At 46.3% G+C, this 21285-nt stretch overlaps 2 protein-coding genes across 4 annotated transcripts; one reads left to right on the top strand and one right to left on the bottom strand.

Annotated features, from left to right (window-relative positions):
- Window positions 1-996: 996 nt before the first annotated feature.
- Window positions 997-6741, bottom strand: C13H5orf52 (chromosome 13 C5orf52 homolog). Of its 3 annotated transcripts, none has more exons than XM_032309347.1 (3): window positions 6350-6741; window positions 5121-5229; window positions 997-2402 (listed from the first exon to the last, which is right to left on the bottom strand). In XM_032309347.1, exons 1-3 carry the CDS (start codon window positions 6568-6570, stop codon window positions 2205-2207), a joined length of 528 nt encoding a protein of 175 aa, XP_032165238.1. In that variant the 5' UTR covers window positions 6571-6741; the 3' UTR covers window positions 997-2204. The 3 variants fall into 3 exon arrangements, 2 of the variants coding, with proteins under 2 accessions (XP_032165238.1, XP_032165236.1); XM_032309345.1 differs by having other exon boundaries at window positions 6248-6741; XR_004277871.1 differs by lacking the exon at window positions 5121-5229 and having other exon boundaries at window positions 2314-2402; window positions 6248-6438.
- Window positions 6742-6746: 5 nt separating this feature from the next.
- DUSP18 (dual specificity phosphatase 18) lies at window positions 6747-11058 on the top strand. Its single transcript, XM_032309348.1, has 2 exons — window positions 6747-7151; window positions 9817-11058. The coding sequence occupies exon 2, from the start codon at window positions 9886-9888 to the stop codon at window positions 10450-10452; it is 567 nt and encodes a 188-aa protein (XP_032165239.1). The 5' UTR covers window positions 6747-7151; window positions 9817-9885; the 3' UTR covers window positions 10453-11058.
- Window positions 11059-21285: the final 10227 nt, after the last annotated feature.

The following is a 21285-nucleotide window of genomic DNA, read 5'->3' on the forward strand; positions in this document are numbered from 1 at the left end:
TGCAAAAATGGGAAGACAGAGTCTGCACAATCAGAGGTGAGTTGGTGACTTATAAAAGTGACTTCCCATTAGGTTAACATCTCACTCCCAGGGGATCCCCCAGTCCTTTGGGCCACAGTATGAGGACGCCAAGACCTGCCGCCAAGGCCAACCATCTGGGAAGATATACGCGGCTGGAGGCTAGACTGGAGTCAGGCTCAGGGAAGCTGCATTAAGTGAGCTCCTGGAGACAGGCAGATCTCCCAGGGACAGTTTAGAGAAAGAGGAACTGGGACTGCTCTGTGGGCCCTCTGAAGACTCTAAGATCCCCACAGCCTTTCCCCTTTCTTGGCACACTGGCTGATGGCCAAGGAAAAATACCTATTGAAAGGAAACAAACACACCAAGATAGGAATGACACCAAAGTGCCAGCAGTGGTTGATCTACCAGAAGAGGTTTTTGACAGATGTGGTCACATTGCTTGTATGATAAACTGTAAATCTTTAAAATCAATTATTCTAATCAGCTGTGATCAGCCAAGAAAACAGACAAGAGCTTAGAAAAAGACTATTTTCACCCCCCACTGAAAAGTAGCACACTCCAGTTCTCAAACGGAGACCATAGAGGAGGGAAAGAAAAACATCATGAACCAGATCAGGCTCTTGCTATTCCGTTTAGGGGAAAGCCTGCTGCTGGGCAGCAAGCCTGGAGAGGGGCAAGATGCGGAGCAGGTAGAGTGAGGACTTCCTGGGGAAGCCTTCCAAAAGCCACCCAGAGGACAGAGATTCTTACCTAGCAGGTGCTGTGATGCAAAATGACCGCTCCATGGCAGTCAGGAAACTTGCTTCTAGTTCTCTGCCACTGACTTGTGGCAGGACCCTAGGCCAATCAAGTCTCCTCTCCGGGCTTCAGTTCCCTCATCTGTAAAATGAGGGGACTTGATTCACTTAAAAAACATATATACTAGGCTCTTGCTCTGTGCCCTGTGCTAAAGCTATAATACAAAGGGGAACAGTCATTTATTCAGAAAACACTCAGTGTCAACTCCATTTACTAGGCATTGTGGTTACAGATGAGTAAGTCGACATCCTTGCCATTAAGACATTCACATTGTCAGGGAGACAGTGAGCAAACAAGAAATGGCGAACCACAAACCCGGTGCAGACAGAGGTGTGGGCACAGCAAGGAGTGGCCTTTTCTACTGAGGCCTCGTGGGGGAAGTGTCCAGGGAGAGGCCTGGACTAGATCTTGGAGGATCCTTGGTCCCTGCTCTCAAAGACTGTACCATCTAATTAGGGGCCTGGACAAATGCCCAAATGTTCTTGTTCTACCACACAAGGCAGAATGAAGCCACCCTGGGAAATCCAAGTTCAGAGGGGAGAGGAAACCCATGTGACAAAGGCAGGGGAGGCTGGGGGAAGGGCAGGCAGGAAGCAGAAGGAGATCCAAAAAGTTGTGCAGAAAATAGCATTGAGATAAACTTTGAAGAATGAAGAGTTTCCTGAGAGCCCTGGGGGGCTGGAGGGGTATGTTGGATGAGGGGCCTGTGCATGTAAAGGGACAACGTGGGGACTGTCAGGGTGTAGTCGGGACAGCAGGGAGGCCAGGAAGTGGGGACTGGCAAGGCTGGAAGCCATCGAGAGCCATCAGGATCAGAGCCATCTGCAACAAAGGGCCCTGGCCCAAGTACTCCACATCCTCACACTGGCTCCAGAAGGCAGGTTCCCTCACTACCACCCCATTCTTTTAGATAAGGAACCAGAGGCTCAGAGATGTTACAAAGTCACACAGCTGATGGGTGGCAGATAGAGCACTGAACCTAGGTCTGTCCGATGCATCACCTTGACCCCTCGCCACTAGCCAGTCGCACTACTGAATCCTTCCCATCTAAGGTACCACACCCTGTCCCAGGACAGTTGGCCTGACATTTCAGTTCAGACAGATGGGTACCAAAGCTCGATCTTGGCCTTAACATTGGAAGCCCAGGCTCAATTGGGCCTCCTCCCAATCAGGCAGCTACAGGACCGTCAGCATTGCCTTCACCAGAATGGATGGAGTGGTGGGGCAGGGCAAGGAGTATTACACTTGCTGAGGGCATTTGCACTCCACGGTCCGCTGGTCTCATTTTATTGTAGTTCTACGGTGGTGTAGGTGGGTGATTTCTGCCGTCACCGCCCACAGCCTCTCATCGTCATGAACATGGGGGGCAGATCATTCCGCCTTGACTAGGGTGGCTGGCTTTTCTTGTTACGCTGGAGTTTGAAGTGGACCTTGTACAGGCGGATGCTATCCAGGTACTGCTGGATGATCATGGATTCCCGTCTCCAGCGCCCCAGCTTCCTGAGCTGGTCTGTCATGAACTTTTTCTTCAGGTGGTCATACAAATGGCTCATCTTTCTCTTGGTCTTGTCTGAGGCTCTTATCTTAAAAAACAAAAAACAAAAAACAAAAAACAACAATATTCCCTAAATAGATTGACTCCTAGTGAGCCTCCGTTTCCCTATTTTGTAAAATGTGGACATGGAACTGCATAATCCTTACGGTACCTCTGACAGTCTGCAGCCCAGGGGCCTGAGTTGGACCTCAACATCTCTATTGGAAAACTGGTCAGAAAGAGCTGTGGGGGTGGGGAAGGATCCTTAGAGCCTATGATTCACTTAGTGCTTCCCACACATTGTCTCTGACATTCCCTACATCACACGGACCTCATTTATTTTGTCTAGCATATCATTTCTGTCCTGTCTCCAAGACTGTAAGCGCGAGGAAGGCACATCCTTCATCTTGCTCACTCATTTGCTCATTCCAAACAGCTAGCTGTGAAGTGGACACTGAAAAAATCAGCTGTGGGTCTTCAGAGCAACTACAACGTAGTCAGGAAGGTCGGGCACGTGCCCAAACACTTCTAAGTGAGGCAGAGAGTGACACATCCCTACAGGAAGTACAGAGCTCCAAGAAGGGAGATATGGAGAAAAGCCTTGTGGAGGGCTGACTTATAAATTGGGATTGGGTTTCGAAGGATGCGCATGTGAAAACAGAACCAGGTGAGAGGTGATCCTGGGAGCTGACATTTTCGCAAACTCTCCTGGGGATTCTAAGCCCAGACAGCATCTCAGAACCCAGCACCATGTAAACAAAGGAGAGCTCCATGAAGGTTAGTCAGGGTTGCCAAGATTATCTGAGAAAGGGAACAAAGCCTGAGCCAAGAACCTAAGTGGATCTTGGGAACAAGGAGTGAAGAGGGGGGGTGGGTGTGTTCTCAGAGTGTGCTCGGATGATTCCCAAGACACAGGGTTTTAGGGGTTCTTGTCAAGGTCCTGAGAAACCAGTGGCTAGCTACAGCTGCCTCTTCTTCTCATGTGAGCACTTTCGGGAGCAAGACAGAAACACCGCCATGCTGCCACTCAGGCGTCCCAGCCACTGAGCTCCTACAGGCTGGGCCCTTAGCAAATCACCAGGTCTACAAACAAGGAGAAGACAGTCTTTACCCTTCAGGGAAGATGTCAGTCAGACCCAGGTTTGCAAATCTACAGTGATGCATTGTGTGACCTTAGTGAAGTTACTCCGTCTCTCAGAGCCTCAATTTCCTGAACTATTAATAATACATAATACATTGGGTGCCTGGGTGGTTCAGTGGGTTAAGCCTCTGCCTTCGGCTCGGGTCGTGATCTCAGGGTGCCTGCTTCCTCCTCTCTCTCTCTCTGCCTGCCTCTCTGCCTACTTATGATCTCTGTCTGTCAAATAAATAAATAAAATATTTAAAAAATAAAATAATACATAATACGTAGTACATATGGATGTTAAATACCTAAAACACATAAGGGCTCAATACAACATTAAAAGGAGAACTCTGGGGGCGGCTGGGTGGCTCAGCGGGTTAAGCCTCTGCCTTCAGCTTGGGTCATGATCTTAGGGTCCTGGGATCGAGTCCCTCGTCAGGCTCTCTGCTCAGCGGGGAGCCTGTTTCCCCCTCTCTCTCTGCCTGCCTCTCTGCCTACTTGTAATCTGTCAAATAAATAAATAAATCTTAAAAAAAAAAAAAAAAGGAGAACTTCTAGATGCCTGGAGGGGGGCACAGCCCTCTGGTTCATATAAAGCACCTCAGGAGAGTCTCCAGTTATAGCATCTCACAGATCCTCAGCCCACTTGCCAGGGATAGAACATCCCCTCCCCTGCTGGTGATAGAAACTGGCCAATCCCTTCTGGGCCAATCAGAAGAGCCCACACCACCTGGCCACACTGACTGGGGCAAGGATGGGCCAGTGAGACACCGTGGGCCAACTGGAGTTTCTCCAGGATCTGTCCAGTGTGAGCCAAGAGTGGAAGCACTCCATTTCCTTTCTAGGCTACAGGCCAGGGTTTCCTGTGGCCACGCTCACTGGGGACAGCCAGCCTGATGATGATGCCAACATGCACAAAGACACAGAAAAAAGTTGCAAAGGGGAAGTGAAAGACATCTCCGATGGTACTGGAGTCCCTGGCTCCTCTCATCCCAAATATTGGTGACCTTGCCCTACCCATCCTGATGATGTAAACACATTGTTCTCTATTCTGCTTGCACTAGTTCATGTTCAGTTTGAGTCACCTACAACTGAGAGGATCCTAATAGATCCTGTTTTACAAACGAGAAAAGGGAGTCCTGGAGGAAATGTCATCCCTTGAGGTCACACAAAGCTCTCTCATCCATTGCCAAGTCCATTCTCTTTCCACAACATTTAGCAGAAGTTTAGCAGAGGAAGGAACACCCAGACCCCTGTTCTTTTGGTCTCTTTGGCATTTAAGAGGCTTTAGCACCATCTCTTGAGCCTCTTCTACTCTTTTTAATGTCAGAATCTCACAGTCCCATCTAGATTTGGCCCTGAACATGGAGAGAGGTCAACAGAGTCAAGAAGGGGGCAGCAACTCAAATCTGGGCTTCCTGCTCCACTTAAAGAAATGAGTACATTCTCACAGTCCATCGTGTTCCCCAGCCTCTTCCTAGTGCCCAACACGGTGCCTATCCTAAGCAGCCTCTAAGGATGCATTTAATGACTCTAAAATCTGTGATTCCCCCCTCCAACCCCAGCCCAGGCTACTGGGGAGAGTAAAGTGAACATGGGTCAAGCCACAAACACCTTCTAATGCAAAATCTTTGATGACCTTACCTCCATCTCATAGATTCGTTGTGCACTGAGGTTGTCACGAATAATCACCCGAGATAAGTTACTCTTGGGTAAAAACTTTTTCACCGCTGCTTCACTAGAATTCATTAGGCTGGAATTGGGAGGGAAAAGTGGCACAGGGTGAGATGGCTGGGGCCCAAGCTAGGACAGGGACTGATTTGATGGGGTCTGTGGGGAGTGACTGAGGCTTCCCCAGGATTCTTAGGAGAAGCACAGAAGCACAGTTGTCATAATTGTCAGAGGAGCGGGGAGTAGGCCTAGGCTGCTTCTTGCAGAAAATGTGCACTAAACGGGTATTTTCTGGATGCTGAGAGGAAAAGTCATCCTGAAAGGCCCACAGCAGTCCACAAAAAAGAACTGTCCTCAGAAGCAGCCAGCTTAAGAAGAAAAAATATGATGAAATGGGAGGTGGGGGTCTCAAAGAAGAGCAAAAGCTGTATGGTAGGGTGCAGAGGGACGAATTTGATTGGGGTTAAGTGGGGAGCATGTGCTTGGCACTTGGCAGGGGGAGGGATCAGAGGAAGCAGGGCAAAAGGGGGCTGGAGGTTAGGCTGGTTAATAGGGGAATCCTAAGGGAAAGGAATTCTAAGGGAAGAGGGTTTTTGGAAGAAGTTTAGAAAAGTGAGGCCAAGTTTGTGGTGGAAAGAGGTTTGAGGAGTCTTCCTAAGATGGGATGGGAGGGGTTGGGGAAGGTATGGACTGGAGCCAGGTGCCCTAGGTGAAACCAGAGGTAAAAATTTGGCCAAAATGAAGAACTGGTCAAGAATGGATAATGCCAGGGGTGCCTGGGTGGCTCAGTGGGTTGAGGCCTCTGCCTTTGGCTCGGGTCATGATCTCAGGGTCCTGGGATTGAGCCCTGCATTGGGCTCTCTGCTCAGCGGGGAGCCTGCTTCCTCCTCTCTCTCTCTCTCTGCCTGCCTCTCTGCCTACTTGTGATCTCTGTCAAATAAATAAATGAAATCTTTTTTAAAAAATACTGTCTTTCTGGGGTGCTTGAGTGGCTCGGTCAGTTAAAGAGGCTGCTGAGGGCGTTTGGGTTCCCAGGCTCCAGTGGGTGTGAGGAGCTGCACTGGGAAGGAGCCTGGCTCGCTTGGGGTTTAAGAGAGTACCCGGCTCTGAAGTGCTCGGGGCTCCGAGGGAACCAAGGCCGAGGTCCCAAGGGCCGCTGGAGGAACGGGGGTCTGGTAAAGCCCTGGGCACCCGGGCCGAACCTGAAGAGCACCGGCTGCTGCGCGGTCCGCGGCCGCAGGAAGCAGATCTGCGGCTGGGTCGCTACGTGGATTTCGGGTTGGCTGATGAATCTAACGTGCCGGGAGGCCAAGGTGGAGGTGGTGCCGGAACTGGTGGTCGCCTGGGAGGCCAATGAAACTGATGGCGAGCCCAGGTTCCATGTGACCGAGGGCCTGGACTGCTTGGCAGCCGAGTCTACCATGCTAGAGAACGACTCGGCCAAGCGAGCCAGAGCCTGAGCCAAGCTCGGAGGGCGAGCGCGCGGACGCGGAGTGAATCCCTGGGCCCACGCGGCGCGCAGAGCAAAACGCGTTGCCCGAGAGACGCGTGACGGAAGGTAGGACCTTGGGGCGGGACGTATGCGCGGAGTCTAGGAGGCTGAGGACGCAGCAGGATTGTCCCTCGGCAGCCGCCGTGGTTGCAGCCCGGCGCGTTGCCGTGGAGACGGGCTGGTCGAGGTGGAGCCGGCTGCCGCGCGCTGAGCTGATTCTACCTCTCCGCCAGGACTCATGTGGCCCCCGCGTGATCGCGGGGCGGGTAACGGGGTAAGACCCGGCGGGGAAGCTCCAGGGAACCGAAACGAGACCGGGGTTTCCAGAAGACCCGGCACAGCGGATTCCTCCCCGCGAGGAGGGACCATTGCTATGGAAACCAGAGCGCGGGGCAGCGGGGGATTGTGGCTCCCAGATGGTGACCGATCTTCTGTCTCCCCGAGACCCTCACCCGAGGCTTCGGGCGCGATTGATTTCTGAACGAACCTGCCCTCCCGCCCACGGGAGAGAGGTAAGACTGTGGGGGTGGTCTTGACATCCAGCAGGCGAGGGAGCCCATTCCTGCGTCAACTCCCCAGGAAACCCGGCAGGCTCACCCGTGGGAGTGGCTCTTTGCTCTTGTCAAGCCGTGGACTTCGTTCCACGCTTATAACCTGGGATTAATGAACGCCCCGCGGTCTTTGCCGACTTTTCCCACACGTAGTGAGACTAGAAAGACCAGCTTTCGGACCTTGCTTTGTGACCCTAGACATTTCCTTGTCTCCTCTCTACTTCACTTTCCCGTGTGTAAAGTGGAGATATTAACCATAGACACCTATTATGTCGGCTTGAAGATCGAACCAGATGAAGGAAGCCAAAGGCTTTGTAAGCTATAAAATGGTGAAACTAACCGCCACCACCCTCCCCCTCACACTAAATGTTCTTCAGATCTTCGTTTCATTTCTTGAGGCAATGCTTGCAACTCCCTGGCCCGGAGCCTGAAATAAATCCCTTTATTCTTCACTCCCATAAAGCCCTACATTTCAATTTCCCTAACACCAGCAAGAATAGTTTATAAGGGCTTATTCTGTGTCAGGTCCTGTGTCACACACTTTACCTCGGGTTACTTCTTTCTATCCTCAGACGATCCTTATGAGACAGGCACTGTTAATCCTATTTTCCAGCTCTGTTGTGCCTATAATTGCCATTTAATGTCTGTGTCTCCCACTAGACTTTGAGCTCTGTGAAAGAAGGGGCTGTGACTGTCTTGTACATTTCAGTATCCCCAGCACCTAATACAGAGCCTGATAAATATCACTTGACTAGCATGAGAAAGTCTCTTCTCGCATCACTACCCTCACCTTCAAGAGAAGTGTCTCTGCACACTTGTTGTCACTGTGCTGAATAGCAGTTTCCTCTATTCCTATTGCCCACTGGGCACTATTTTGGGGGACCCTTGGTCCACTCTTCTCTGGGTTTTTTGGGTGACAAGGATCCATTATTTTGGGTGATGGGACATCCCTTAGTATTTAGGCTTTCAGCTGAGCTGGGGAGCTTTTCTCTGCCCCTACATGACTTTAGGCAAACAGCCCCATCTGGCCTTCCTGGGTTGAGCCTGATGCATTTGACTCCCGGGCATTGGCTGGTAGGATTTCCTATGTAGCCTTTGGCCTTCTTCTCCAGCAGCTAAGGAACCACCCTCACCTCCACCAAGCTCTTACCCCAAATTCTAGATAAACAAGGCCAGGAAACTCATTCTCCCCAGAAGATCTCTGAGATGGCAGAGTCGTGGCTATTGAAGTCATTCCTCATTCAACACATATTTATCAAGCACCAAACTTAGCATTGGTGTTACAGTAAGAGTAAAGACAGTTACAGCAAATCCTAGTAGAATCCCAAATTCCCAGTGAATCCTGAATCAAGACAAAACTACGTCTTTAGGAAGTAGTAGGAAGCAGAGCACATAGGACTTAGAAAGCCTGGAGCAAGGACTTATTAAACCTCGGGGAGGGGTATGGATCCAAAAGGTTTCCCTCAGAAAGTGACCCTTAGCTAAGATCCCAAGTCCTCTGCTGAATGAAACAGATCAGAGTCTGGTAGACTTGTCGGGAAAGAGGGTTCTGGGCCAAGAGAGCAGCAAAGGCAAAGGCCCTGGGCCAGGGAGGACCAGGTATCCATATGGCACTGCAAATTGCTCGGCATAGCCAAGGCCCTTTAGGATGGAGGAAAAGAGGCTAGTGATGGGCAGGAGCCAGACCACAAATGGCCTTGACAATAAAGCTAAGGGGCTCCATCTCATCCTGACCGTGGACAGCCACTGAAATATATTAAGCAGAGGAACAGAATTCTGCTCCTTGTTTGTCTCTGCCTGATGAAGACTGCCATTTGGCCTTGAGAATTGTGCTCTAAGTCTGAATACTCCTGTTTCAGTGGAGTAGGGGAAACTGTGCTATTGTTTGCAGCTTTGCTTAAGACGGGGAGAGTGAAGGGCCTGGGATTCTTAGGAGAAAGCAGGGGTGTCCCCCTCCCTGGGTGCATTGCCACAGCCCTGCAGCACACAGCATCATGCTGGTACAGCTTGTCTACCTGAGGCCCCTTTGCTGCTCTGGGAGCTGCTATAGTGCCCCTCATGCTGGCCTCCAGGAAACTGTCAGTTGCCTTCCTCCCTAGGCACTCTCCTTAGAGGCAAGGTGCAGGAGCTTGGTTAATGATATAGGACTCTATAATTTGAGGTCACTTTCACAGGGAAAGTGAGGGTTTCCTCACTTTCCTCAGAGGGTTCTTGGAGCTGGGAGGCTGAGACCCTCCTCTCTCTTATACTACCAGTGACTCCTCCTGTCACTGCTTCAGAGTCTTATGATTTGAGCATAATGTCAGAACAGAAACAAGACTGTGCAAGGGGCTCCCACTTAAAGGGAGAGGAGGGCTGTGTGAACCTAGACAGAGAGACCAGGGCCTTTGTGTTTGATTGACACAAGTCAGCCTGCCCAGCTGGAGATGGGGAGCCCCTCAAGGGCAGCCTTGACTTCCAGACTTGGAGATCAGTTTTCAGGGTAGCTCTGCTGTGATGGTCAGGGGACCGACCGCCTTGGGGATCCTGTTACAGACCCAACCATCCATATCCCAGAAATCCCCTGGTGTTGGCTTTCCGGCCCAGCTGGGCTCCTGCTCTCCAACCATTCTCTTCCTCCTTGCAGTTTTCCATGGCACAACCCAACAGAAAGATGTAGCCTTTGTGCCTCTCTGGCCGCTGACCCCCTGGCCCGATGACAGCACCCCCGTGTCCCTTTCCGGTTCAGTTCCGGCAGCCCTCGGTCAGCGGCCTCTCCCAGATCACCAGCAGCCTGTACATCAGCAACGGGGCAGCTGCCAACAACAAGCTCCTGCTCGCCAGCAACCAGATCACCACGGTCATCAACGTCTCGGTCGAAGTGGTAAATACCTTATACGAGGACATCCAGTACATACAGGTGCCTGTGGCCGACACCCCCACCTCGCGTCTTTGTGACTTCTTTGATCCCATTGCTGACCACATCCACAGCGTGGAGGTGAAGCAGGGCCGCACACTGCTGCATTGTGCCGCTGGAGTGAGCCGCTCTGCCGCACTCTGCCTCGCCTACCTCATGAAGTACCACGCCATGTCCCTGCGGGACGCCCACGCATGGACCAGGTCATGCCGGCCCATCATCCGGCCCAACCACGGCTTCTGGGAGCAGCTCGTCCACTACGAGTTCCAGCTGTTCGGCAAGAACACCGTGCACATGGTCAGCTCCCCGATGGGAGTGATCCCTGACATCTACGAGAAGGAGGTCTGTTTGATGATTCCTCTGTGAGCCATCCTGCCAGCCCCCCACACTCAGGTCAGGGGTGCAGATCTGCTGTGGACCCTCCACCCAGACCTGAACATAAACATTTCACTTCTGCTGATACAGAAAAAAAACAGATGAGGCCTTTCATAAGGGCCAGGAAAAAAGGAAAGGTGCTGTAGCTTTTAATCTTATTATCCCTATCTTCAAAGATTAACTCCACTAACCATACAGGGGTGCAGAGAAGTTTCCTACCCTTGTGAGTGACAGGTCATGGCTGCTGGCCAGAGGGGAAGAGTGAGGCAAGTGCCCAGGCCAGATAGACTAGCGCCTAAAGCATTTGGCAAGCCTGGAATCCTGCTGCCCTCGCCCATACCGACTAACCCAGGAATGAGTCAGCCACAGTTCCATTAAATTCTTTTAAACCCAAAGCCAGAGCCTTAAGCATCGTGGCATCACAGTAAGTGGGCCAACCCACTAGGTAAGTGGCCTTTGGGTGGTGCTCTGGGAGTCTTGGGGGCCCAGGCCAACCCTGCTTCCACCTTCGACCCACAGGGCCCCAACTTTGGTTTTCTGGATGGGATTTACACATGACATAGTTTGCAAAGAAAGCACTCCACAGTATAAGAATTTTTTTAAAAATATTTTCGATTTTGAGTGCTGTTGTACATGGCAAGGTCTCAAAGTACCCTTGGCAGTCCCCTGCCAGCCCTTGACGGAAGGTAGCATTAGCTTCCTTCTGGGGGGCACATGTGGAGAGCAGGCCTGATGTCAGGTTTCAGGCATTCCTCTCCCAGGTACTGATTTGCAAGGCTAGAGCTGCAGACCAGAACCTGGCCTTGTCACCTCCTCCCCATGGGATTCAGACTTCTTGGTGCCTCAGCTTTCTCATCTGTCCAAGCAATGACAGCCCTTTCTGGAAATCACAGCATTGCCATGGAGGTTCAAAGATCCCTAACATGGGGCCTGGCACAGGGTAGGTGCTTAGGGTAGCAACTTTTGTCACGAATGATGCTTTGGCCCTGCTGGCCTGGGTCAGCGCGATCATCCTCACGATGGCATTTCCCCACATCTGTGCACAGCTCTTCACTTGTTTACAAAGTGCTCTTCCAAAAAGTCATCCTGTGGGGGAAAAATGTGGTTTAAAGGCTTTTCAGACCCTACCTTAGAAGAGGCCTGGACTTTTTAGCCTTTTCAGAGTTTATATTGTGTTTAATCCATGAGTGACCGGGGGTCCTAGAGCGAGGAGCACACTTCCAGCTTCCCCCAAAAGGCCTTGTTTAGATTGCTGACCATTAATGCCAGTACTGGCTAACCTCTGGGGTCCATGGGAACAAATGAATGGGCCCCACCTATAAGCCCAGAAATCCAGGATTTTTCAAACCCCCCCAGGGGCTATCCCATCCCCACGTCCATAAAGGGCATGCCCAGGGGTGTAATTTTAGGGTGCAGGGGAGAAGGAAAATCCCTGCTTTAGACTTCTTGTTTTACAGGTGAATAAACAGACCCACAAACAACAGGGCTGGTGCAAAGCAGCCTTTCTGGAAGAAACCCAGATGGAAAATTTCTTTCATAGTCTTTTCAAAGAGAAATTGGTTGGGACATATTTTAACTTCATTTTTAAAAATTTTGAATTAACATACCATAAAATTAACTTTTTTGTATGTACAGTTTTGTTTTAACACATTTGTGTAACTACCTCTGCAATCAGGACACAGGGCAGTTCCATCACCCACAAAATTCTCTTATGCCACCCCTTTGTATTCAAACGTCTGCCCTGTCCCAGGCCTCTGGCACATACCAACCTGATCTCTGTTCCTATAAATTTGCCTTTTCTAGAACGTCACATACATAGCATCATAGAAGATGTAACTTCTGGATGTAACTGGCTGCTTTCACTATGTCTTTGAGAATCATACGTTTTACTTTTTATAGCTAAGCAGTGTTCCATTGTATGGATAACCACAGTTCATTTTAATATTCACCCATTGAAGGATATTTGGGTGGTTCCCAGTTTGGGAAAATTTTAAATAAAACTGCTACAAACATTTGTACGTAGGTTTTTATGTGAACATAAGTTTTCATTTATCTAGGGTATATGCCTAAAAAGTGGGATTAATCTGTTAGTTATATGGTAAAGGTTCTATTTAACTTTATGAAAAACTACCAGACTTCCAGAGTGCCTGTATGTTTTGCATCCTACTATGAAAGATCCACTTTCTCACTGGTATTTGGTACTGCCAATATTTTTTATTTTAGCCATTCTGATAGGTATGTGGTATCAGTTCATTGTGGTTTTAAATTGCATTTTCCTAATGGTTAATGATGCTGCGCATCTTTTTGTGTGGTTCATTGCCTTCTACATACCCTCTTTGGTGAAGTGTCTGTTCAACTCTTTTGTCCATTTTAAAATTAGGCTGTTTTCTTACTCTTGAGTGTTAAGAGCACTTTATACATTCTGGATACAGGTCCTTTGTCAGATACAGATTTGTAAATATTTTTTCCCAGTCTAGCTTGTCTTTTCATTTCTCTTAGAAGTATTTTTTACAGAGCAAAGTTTTTAATTTTGATGAAGAGCAACTTGCCAGTTTTTCTTCTTATGGACTGTTCTTCATATCTGTAAAGTTTCACAGGTGAGGTAAACACACCAGATGAGGTAGGTGCAAGGCAAGATTTATTAAAGGCACTCTCCAGGGAAGTTTCAGGGCTCTGGAGAAGGGGAGCCAGGAAAGTCATACCGGGAGGAGGTGGGCACTCTCCTGCGAGGTTCTGCAACTCGGAAAAGGGGAGGTGAGGAAGTGGAAGTCAAACTGGGAGGGTGTCAGGCGGGGGTCTTTTATCAGGCCAAGGCAGAGCATGGACTCACATCCATATATGGTAAGGTATTTGGTGACCAGAGGGTATGGGGTAAGGGCTCTTGATACTCCTATTTCCTGCATAGTTATTGGGTTACCTATTGAGAGTGACCCTTTTGGCAGGAGGGTCAAGGGTTAAGGAAAGGGTGGGAGGGGGCTAGAAGATGGAGGCCCCTGCGGTTATTTCTGTTGTTCCTCCTGCATTCCCGGAACCGCTGACCCAACAATATCTGTGGACTCTACTTCATATCTAAGAACTCTTTGCCTAACCCCAGAGCACAAAGATTCTCTCCAATGTTAAGATTTGAGGGTCAAAATTTTTCACTTGTTTTTATGATCCTTTGGTATAAGGTGTGAATATTAGTTTGAGGCTCATATTTTTCATATAGATGTCTAATGGTTTCAACTACATTTGTTGAGTCCTTATTGAGCTGCCTTGCTTCTTTTCTGTAGGACTGTTTTGACTCTTTATTCTGTGTGATATATATGTCTTTCTCTTCACCAATCCCACACTATCTTGATTACCTTAGCATTATAGTAAATTTTAAAGTCAGATAGTGAGTCCTCCAATTTTCTTTTTAAAAGGATTATTTGGGTTATTCTACTTTCTTTGTCTTTCACATAAATTTTAGAACCAACTTGTCTGTAACAGCAACAACAAATATAAACTCCTACTGGGATTTCAATTCAAAGTGTATTAAATCTTTTGGCCAGTTTGGGGGAGAACTGCCACCTTTACTCTGTTGAATCTTCCAATCCATGAATATAGTATATCTCCCCATTGAGTTAGGTCTTTGATGTCTTTCATCAGTGTTTTGTGGTTTTCAGCATATAAATCTTAATGTATTATACTGTATTTATTCCTAAGTATTTCAGTTGAGGGAGAGCAGTGTGAAAAAAAATTTTGATGTTGGTTTCCAATCGTTGGTTGTTGGTACTATATGGAAATATAATTGATTTTTGTGTATTGACTTTGTATCCTGTGACCCTGCTAAGAGCATTTTTGTAGAATCCTTGGCAATCTACATATAGACAATCTTGTCGTGTGCAAATAGAAATAGTTTTATTTCTTCCTTTCCAATCGGAATGTCTTTGATTTATTATTTTATTACACTGGCTATGACTTCCAGTATGATGATGAATATGAATGATGAAAATGGACATTCTTGCTTTATTCCTGATCTTAGAAAGTGTTCCATCTTTTACCATTAATTGTGATGTTAACTATAGGCTTTTTGTAGTTAAGGAAGCCCTTTATTAAGGCAGTTAGGGAGGAGTAAGAAAGTATTTTCTCCCCTTCTATTTACTGTAAGAGATGTGCGAATTGGTGTTATTTCTCCTTTAAATGTTTGGTAGAATTCACCAGTGAAGCCGTTGGGACCTGGACACTTCTTTTTCATAAGGATTTAACAATGAATTCAATTCTTCTAATAGTTAAAATGACTAAGTTATCTATTTCATCTTGGATGAGTTTTGGTACTTTGTGATTTTTCAGGAATAGTGTCATTTCATCCAGGTTGTCAAATATATGCACATAGAGTTATTTATAGTATTCCTTATTATCTTAATTATCTGCAGGGTCCACAGAAATATCATCTTTTCATTCTTAATGATGATAATTTGTCTTCTCTCTTTATTTCTTTGTTAGTCAGTCTGCAGGTTTACCAGATTTTAAAATCTTTTTAAACAATTACCTACCATGTTTTTTATTTTCTCTATTGTTCTTCCCTTCCCTACTTCATTGATTTCTGTTCTTTATTTTTTTCAGTTCTGCTTGTTTCAAATGTATCTTGTTCTCTTTTCTAATTTCATAAGGTAGAAACTTAGATTATTGATTTCAGACCTGCCTCCCACAAATTTTTATATACTGCATTTTCATTTTTGTTCATTTCAGAATGTTTTCTAATTTCTCTTGAAATGTTCTCCTTTACCCATGTATTACTTAGAGTGTATAGTTTATTTCTAAGTATTGTAAATTTTACCACCAGTTCTCTGTTACTGGTTTCTATTTAATTAACATCATGATCAGAGGACATAAGTTGTATGATTTTATTTCTTAAATTTGTTAATGTTAACTTTACCATGTAGAATGTGGTCTATCTTGGTGAACGTTTCATGTGCACTTGAGGAAAAAAACATCATTTTGGATAGGGTGGTCAATAAATATCAGTTTATTGATTGATGATGACTGATGGTGGTTTCAATTCTTTTATACCTCGTTTTTCTGTTTACTTGGTCTGTTGATTACCGAGAGAAGAGTGTTGGAAATACTTAAATATGGATTTGCCTAGGGCGCCTGGGTGGCTCAGTGGGTTAAGCCGCTGCCTTCTGCTCAGGTCATGATCTCGGGGTCCTGGGATCGAGTCCCGCATCGGGCTCTCCGCTCAGCGGGGAGCCTGCTTCCCTCTCTCTCTCTGCCTGCCTCTCTGTCTACTTGTGATCTCTCTCTGTCAAATAAATAAATAAAATCTTTAAAAAAAAAAAATATGGATTTGCCTATACCTCCTTTCACTTCTCTTAATCTTTTGTCTCATGTATTTTGAAGTTTTTTTGTTAGGTACATACTTATTGAGGACTGTTATGTCTTTATGGTAAATTGACCTTTTTTCAACATGCAGTGTCCCTTTACCCTTCTTAATTTTTTGAAGTCTACTTTGCCTGATATGACTATAGCCACTCTAGCTTTCTTTTAAGTAGTATTTGCATGATACATCTTTTTACATCCTTTCTCTTTGAATCCACTGTATTGTTAGATTGAAAATGGGTTTCTTGGAGCACTTGGGTGGCTCAGTCAGTTAAACATCTGCCTTTGGTCTGGGTCATGATCCCTGGGATCAAGCCCCACATCAGGCTCCTTGCTCAGCGGAGAGCCTGTTTTTCCCTCTCCCTCTGCCACTCCCCCTGCTTGTGTGCTCTCTCATCTGTCTCTCTTTCTCTCTCTCAAATAAACTAATTAATTAATTAATTAATTAAAAAATAAAAATTTAAAAAAAGAGGGGTGCCTGGGTGGCTCCGTTTGTTGAGCACCTGCCTTCAGCTCAGGTCATGATCCGGGGACCTGGGATTGAGCCCCACATGGGGCTCCCAGCTCAGTAGGGAACCTACTTCTCCCTCTGCTCCTCCCCCCTGCTTGTGATTGCTCCCTCTCTCATACTCTGTCTTTCAAATAAATAAATAAATAAATATTTTTTTTAAAGATGGTTTTCTTGTAGATACCATATAGTTGGGGCTTTTTAAACATATCTAATCTGTCTTTTAATTGGTGCATTTAGACCAAAATTATCAATATTTGGATTTAGGTCTGCCATTTTGTTTTCTGCTTGTCCTCTGTTTTACTTTTTCCTGCCTATTTTTTGGACTATTCAATATTTTTAAAGTATTCCATTTTAATTTTATATAGTTTTTTTAGAAGTGACACTAGATAATATACATACTTAACATTTTAGAATTTATTTAGAATTAATATCTTAACCACTTTCCTCTGATGTTCAATGGATAATGTATTAGTTTTATCTACCTGCTATAACAAATTACTATAAACTTAGCCACTTAAAGCAATACCTATTCATATTTCACAATTTCTGTCAGTCAGAAGTCTGGTTCGGCTTGACTGAATCTTTTGCTTAGGGTCTCACAGGCCAAAGTCAAGATGTTTCCTAAGGCTGAAATCACGTGTGTTTTTTCTTACTGGAGGCTCTGGGAAGGATTCTGTTTCCAAGCTTTTTGAGGTTATTGACTGAATTCAGTTCCTTGTAGTTGTAGGACAAAGGACTCCATTTCCTTACTATCAGCTGGTTGATCTTTTCTCCTAGAAGCTGCCCACATTCCTTCAAATGCTATCAAGGGGGTTGAGTCCCTCTCACACTTTGAATACCTTTGACTTTTCTTTCTATTGTATCTCTCTGAATCTAGCCAGAGAAAATTCTCTGGTTTTAAGGATTTGTGTGATTAGGTTAGGCCTGCCCAATAATCCAGATAATACTTATTTTAAAGTCCATAACCTCAATTAGATCTACAAAGTCATGTAGAGTAACACTCACTGTTTCTAGGAAATATGGCAGGGACATCTTTGAAAGGAATAGGCATTCTGACTGTCACAGTTAATTTCTATTGATCTATCTTCAAGTTCACAGACTTCCCTCTATTATCTCCATTCTGCTACTAAGGCCATTCAGGACATTTTAAAAACAATTTTTTAAAATATTTTAATTATTTTTTTGACAGAGATCACAAGCAGGCAGAGAGGCAGTCAGAGAGAGAGGAGGAAGCAGGCTCCCTGCTGAGCAGAGAGACCGATGCAGGGCTCCATTCCAGGACCCCAGGATCATGACCTGAGCCGAAGGCAGAGGCTTTAACCTACTGAGCCACCCAGGTGCCCTGATATTTTCAAATTTTGATGAATATAATTTCTTAGTTTTAAGTTTTGTATTTGGTTATTTTCTGTATCTTTCTGCTAAATCATTTTATCTTTTCATTTGTAAAGTCTTTTTCCGATAATTCCATCTAGGTCATCTCAGTGTTCAGACTTATCTGGTTCTTTGTATGGAGAGTAATTTTAATTATATCCTAAACATTTTCAATATTATGTTTTGAGACTCTGGGTTGGTTAAATCCTATGGAAAATGATGAGTTTTGTTTTAGGAGGCAGTTGACCCACTGAAGTTCAGTTCTGATCTGCCTCCTGTGGACTGTTAAAAACAAGACTGTTAGGTCCCCCAATAATGGTCCGTGATTAAATGGAGCGAGACTGATATAAAGCGAAGGTCAAGCAAAGCTTTATTCCGCACCAAGCATCAAGAATCAGACCGAATATTCAGGGCCGCACCTCTTACAAGAGAGGGCCACCTCTCTCTGCTTCACAGACTAGCTTTTAAGGGGAAAGGCCATGTGGTTGGGCCTGGCCACACATGGGTGGTCAATGAAATTGTAACACACAAAGAAAGCTGCACAGTCATGCTAGGTGACCAACTGAATTACAATTTACCCTAGTAGATGTTTGAATTAACCTATCACCTTGGTCAGAATTGGTGCCCAAAAGCCGCCCAGAGGGTGGGGCCCATACTCCTTGGTAACTCGGGAGACAGTATACATCCCCCCATTGATCAGATGTCTCCACCTGGCCTGACCCACCCTGGTATTTGGGCTTTGTTACCTGGGGCTGGTTTCTAGGACTTGTTTTTAAGTAAGTCCCCTGGGGGAAGGGGAGCAGGGACAGTTTAAGGGTTAAACAACAAGGTTATTGTTTAAGGGATGGAAGCCCTCTGGCTAAATAGGTCCTTACAAAGACTATGAGCACAAAATGGAGTCATTTATGCTAAGCCTCATGCCACCAAATTGAGACTTAAATTAATTACAGTTTTGGCCCTACCAGAAATGGAATCTCAAACCAGTCTATCAGGAGTTGCCTGATCAGGATGCCTGGGTGGCTCAGTCAGTTCAGCATCTGCATTAGGCTCAGGTCATGATCCCAGGATCCTGGGATCAAGCTCCACATTGAGCTCCCTGCTCAGCAGGGAGTCTCCTTCTCCCTCTGCCCCCCCCCCAATTCCTGTGTGCTCTTTTTCTCTCTCTCAAAAATAGATAAAATCTTTTTTTTAAAGATGAAACAGGGTGTTTCTTTTTTCTTTTTTTAAAATATTTTATTTATTTATTTGACAGAGACAGAGAGACACTGTGAGAGGGAACACAAGCAGGGAGAGTGGCAGAAGGAGAAGCAGACTTCTTGCTGAGCACGGAGCCTGACGTGGGGCTCGAACCCAGGACCCTGGGATCCTGACCTGAGCCAAAGGCAGATGCTCAATGACTGAACCACCCAGGTGCACAGAAATAAATGAAATCTTAAAAAATAAATAAATAAAAGGGACACCTGGGTGGCTCAGTTGGTTAAATGGCCGCCTTTGGCTCAGGTCATGATCCCAGCGTCCTGGAATCGAGTCCCACATCGGGCTCCTTGCTTAGCAGGAAGCCTGCTTCTCCCTCTGCCTCTGCCTGCCACTCTGTCTGCCTGTGCTCACTCTCTCTGACAAAAAAAAAAAAAAGGAGTTGCTTGATTAGCACTCGTTAGATAACCTGCCTGATAGATCCTTGACATCCCCTAAAGAAAAATAACCTTGCAGTAATCTACCCACTTTTTTGCCTAAAATAACTTCCTTATACCTAATCCCTTCTGCTTAAAAAAGTCTTTCATTTTGTACAGCTCCTTGGAGCTTCTTTCTTTCTGGTAGTTTGAATGCTGCCAGATCCATGACTCATTGAATAAAGCCAGTAAGATCTTTCAAATCTACACAGCTGGTGCACCTGGGTGGTTCTGTCGGTTAAGTATCTGCCTTCGGCTCTGGCTGTGATCCTGGGGTCCTGGGATCGAGTCCTGCATCAGACTCCCCTGCTTCTCCCTCTGCCTCTCACTCTCTCTCTGTCTCTCATGAAGAAATAAATAAAATCTTTTTTTTTTTTAATATTTTATTTATTTATTTATTTTTCAGAGAGAGAGAAAAATTGCACAAGCAGGCAGAGTGGCAGGCAGAGGCGGAGAGAGAAGCAGGCTTCCTGCCGTACAAGGAGCCCAATGCGGGACTCGATCCCAGGACCCTGGGATCATGACCTGAGCTGAAGGCAATGGCCTAACCGACTGAGCCACCCAGGCATCCCAGAAATAAATAAAATCTTAAAGAAAAAGAATGTCATTCAAAGGGCCATAGTTCCAGTGTCAGTTTAATTTTCCAAACTTTGGCAATGTACTTTAGATCTATCCTAATTCTGTACCACCCAGGGGCCAGTCTGGGTGGTCTCCCTAGTTTAGTTCTGAAAGTCATTGGAATACTGTTTAGACTCAGATCCATGCCTAGAGCCTGGCAGTTCATATGCAACTTTTTAGGCTCCATTTCCCCAGCTCCTTCCTCTCCAGGATCTCCCCCACATTTTGGGGTCTTCAAGGCTACCCATCCCCAGGTCCTCCATGTGGAAATCAGAGCCTTTGGCTTCCCTGCTCTGCTGCAGACATTCTGTGACTGGGTCTGCTCTGGAGCCAGGCGAAGACAGAAAAGGCAATGGGAATTCCTTCCCCTGACCCGCGCTCCCTCCCTCCATACACACTTTTTAGACCAAGGCTCTTTTGGTCCGAGGGAAGGATTCCCCTCAGGATTTTAGGTGCTTTCCCAGCTGCTCCTGCCCTTGTTGCTGCCCTGAGTTTATTTATTTATTTATTTTATTAATTTTTTTGACACACAGCAAGAGAGGGAACACAAGCAGGAGTGGGAGAATAGGCTTCTGGTGGAGCAGGGAGCTGGATGGGGGGAGGAGGTTGGGGGGAGGCTGATGGGGGGGAAGGGGGGGGGACTCAATCCCAGGACCCTGGGATCATGACCTGAGCCAAAGGCAGACGCTTAACCACTGAGCCACCCAAGCACCCTTGCCCTGAATTTTAACTTAAGTACGAGGCTTGCCTGAGAGTAGGGCAAAAGAAGAGTAAAGAGAAAAAGAAAAAAAGGGAGGGTTCTCTTACTTTGTCCTAAAGGGGCCCTTCTTTCTACTCCTCAGACCAGGAAGATAGGGCTTCTTGGAGTTTTTTCTTCCATGCCCTGTGCACAGTTCCAGGAGTCATGCTGCCTTTGAGACCAGGCCAGGAGATACAGGAACAAAAAACAAAAAAGGAAGCTCACTGCCAGATTGTTTATACTTCAAGTTCTGATTCCCTTCCCCAAACCACCTGCTACCATTTCATTTTTCAAGTCCTCAGAAAGCTGTTCCATTCAGTCCCATGTTTTTGGTTGCGTTTGGGGGAAGGACAGATGATGCTTACTCTATCTTACTCAGAACTGGAACCCTAAGAAATTTATTTTTAAAGATATATGCCCATTTGTGGAAAAAGAAAAACAAATACAGTCTATCTGTAAGACTATCTTGAAGCAATAACCAAGTCAACATTTTGGTATAGTGGTATATTTCCTTCCATGCATTTTTTTTTTCATAGTTGAGGAAATATAGTTTTGGATCCTCCTTTTTATTT

Source organism: Mustela erminea, chromosome 13 (assembly GCF_009829155.1).
Source record: "Mustela erminea isolate mMusErm1 chromosome 13, mMusErm1.Pri, whole genome shotgun sequence".
NCBI classification, from domain to species: Eukaryota; Metazoa; Chordata; class Mammalia; order Carnivora; family Mustelidae; genus Mustela; species Mustela erminea.

Coding starts and splice junctions, on each gene's coding strand:
- C13H5orf52 (XM_032309345.1), bottom strand. CDS start 6,570: ATGGTAGACTCGGCTGCCAAGCAGTCCAGGCCCTCGGTCACATGGAAC. Junction 5,230..6,247: donor CCCGAGCACTTCAGAGCCGG/GTACTCTCTTAA, acceptor TCCCAATTCCAG/CCTAATGAATTCTAGTGAAG. Junction 2,403..5,120: donor AACGAATCTATGAGATGGAG/GTAAGGTCATCA, acceptor TTGTTTTTTAAG/ATAAGAGCCTCAGACAAGAC.
- DUSP18 (XM_032309348.1), top strand. CDS start 9,886: ATGACAGCACCCCCGTGTCCCTTTCCGGTTCAGTTCCGGCAGCCCTCG.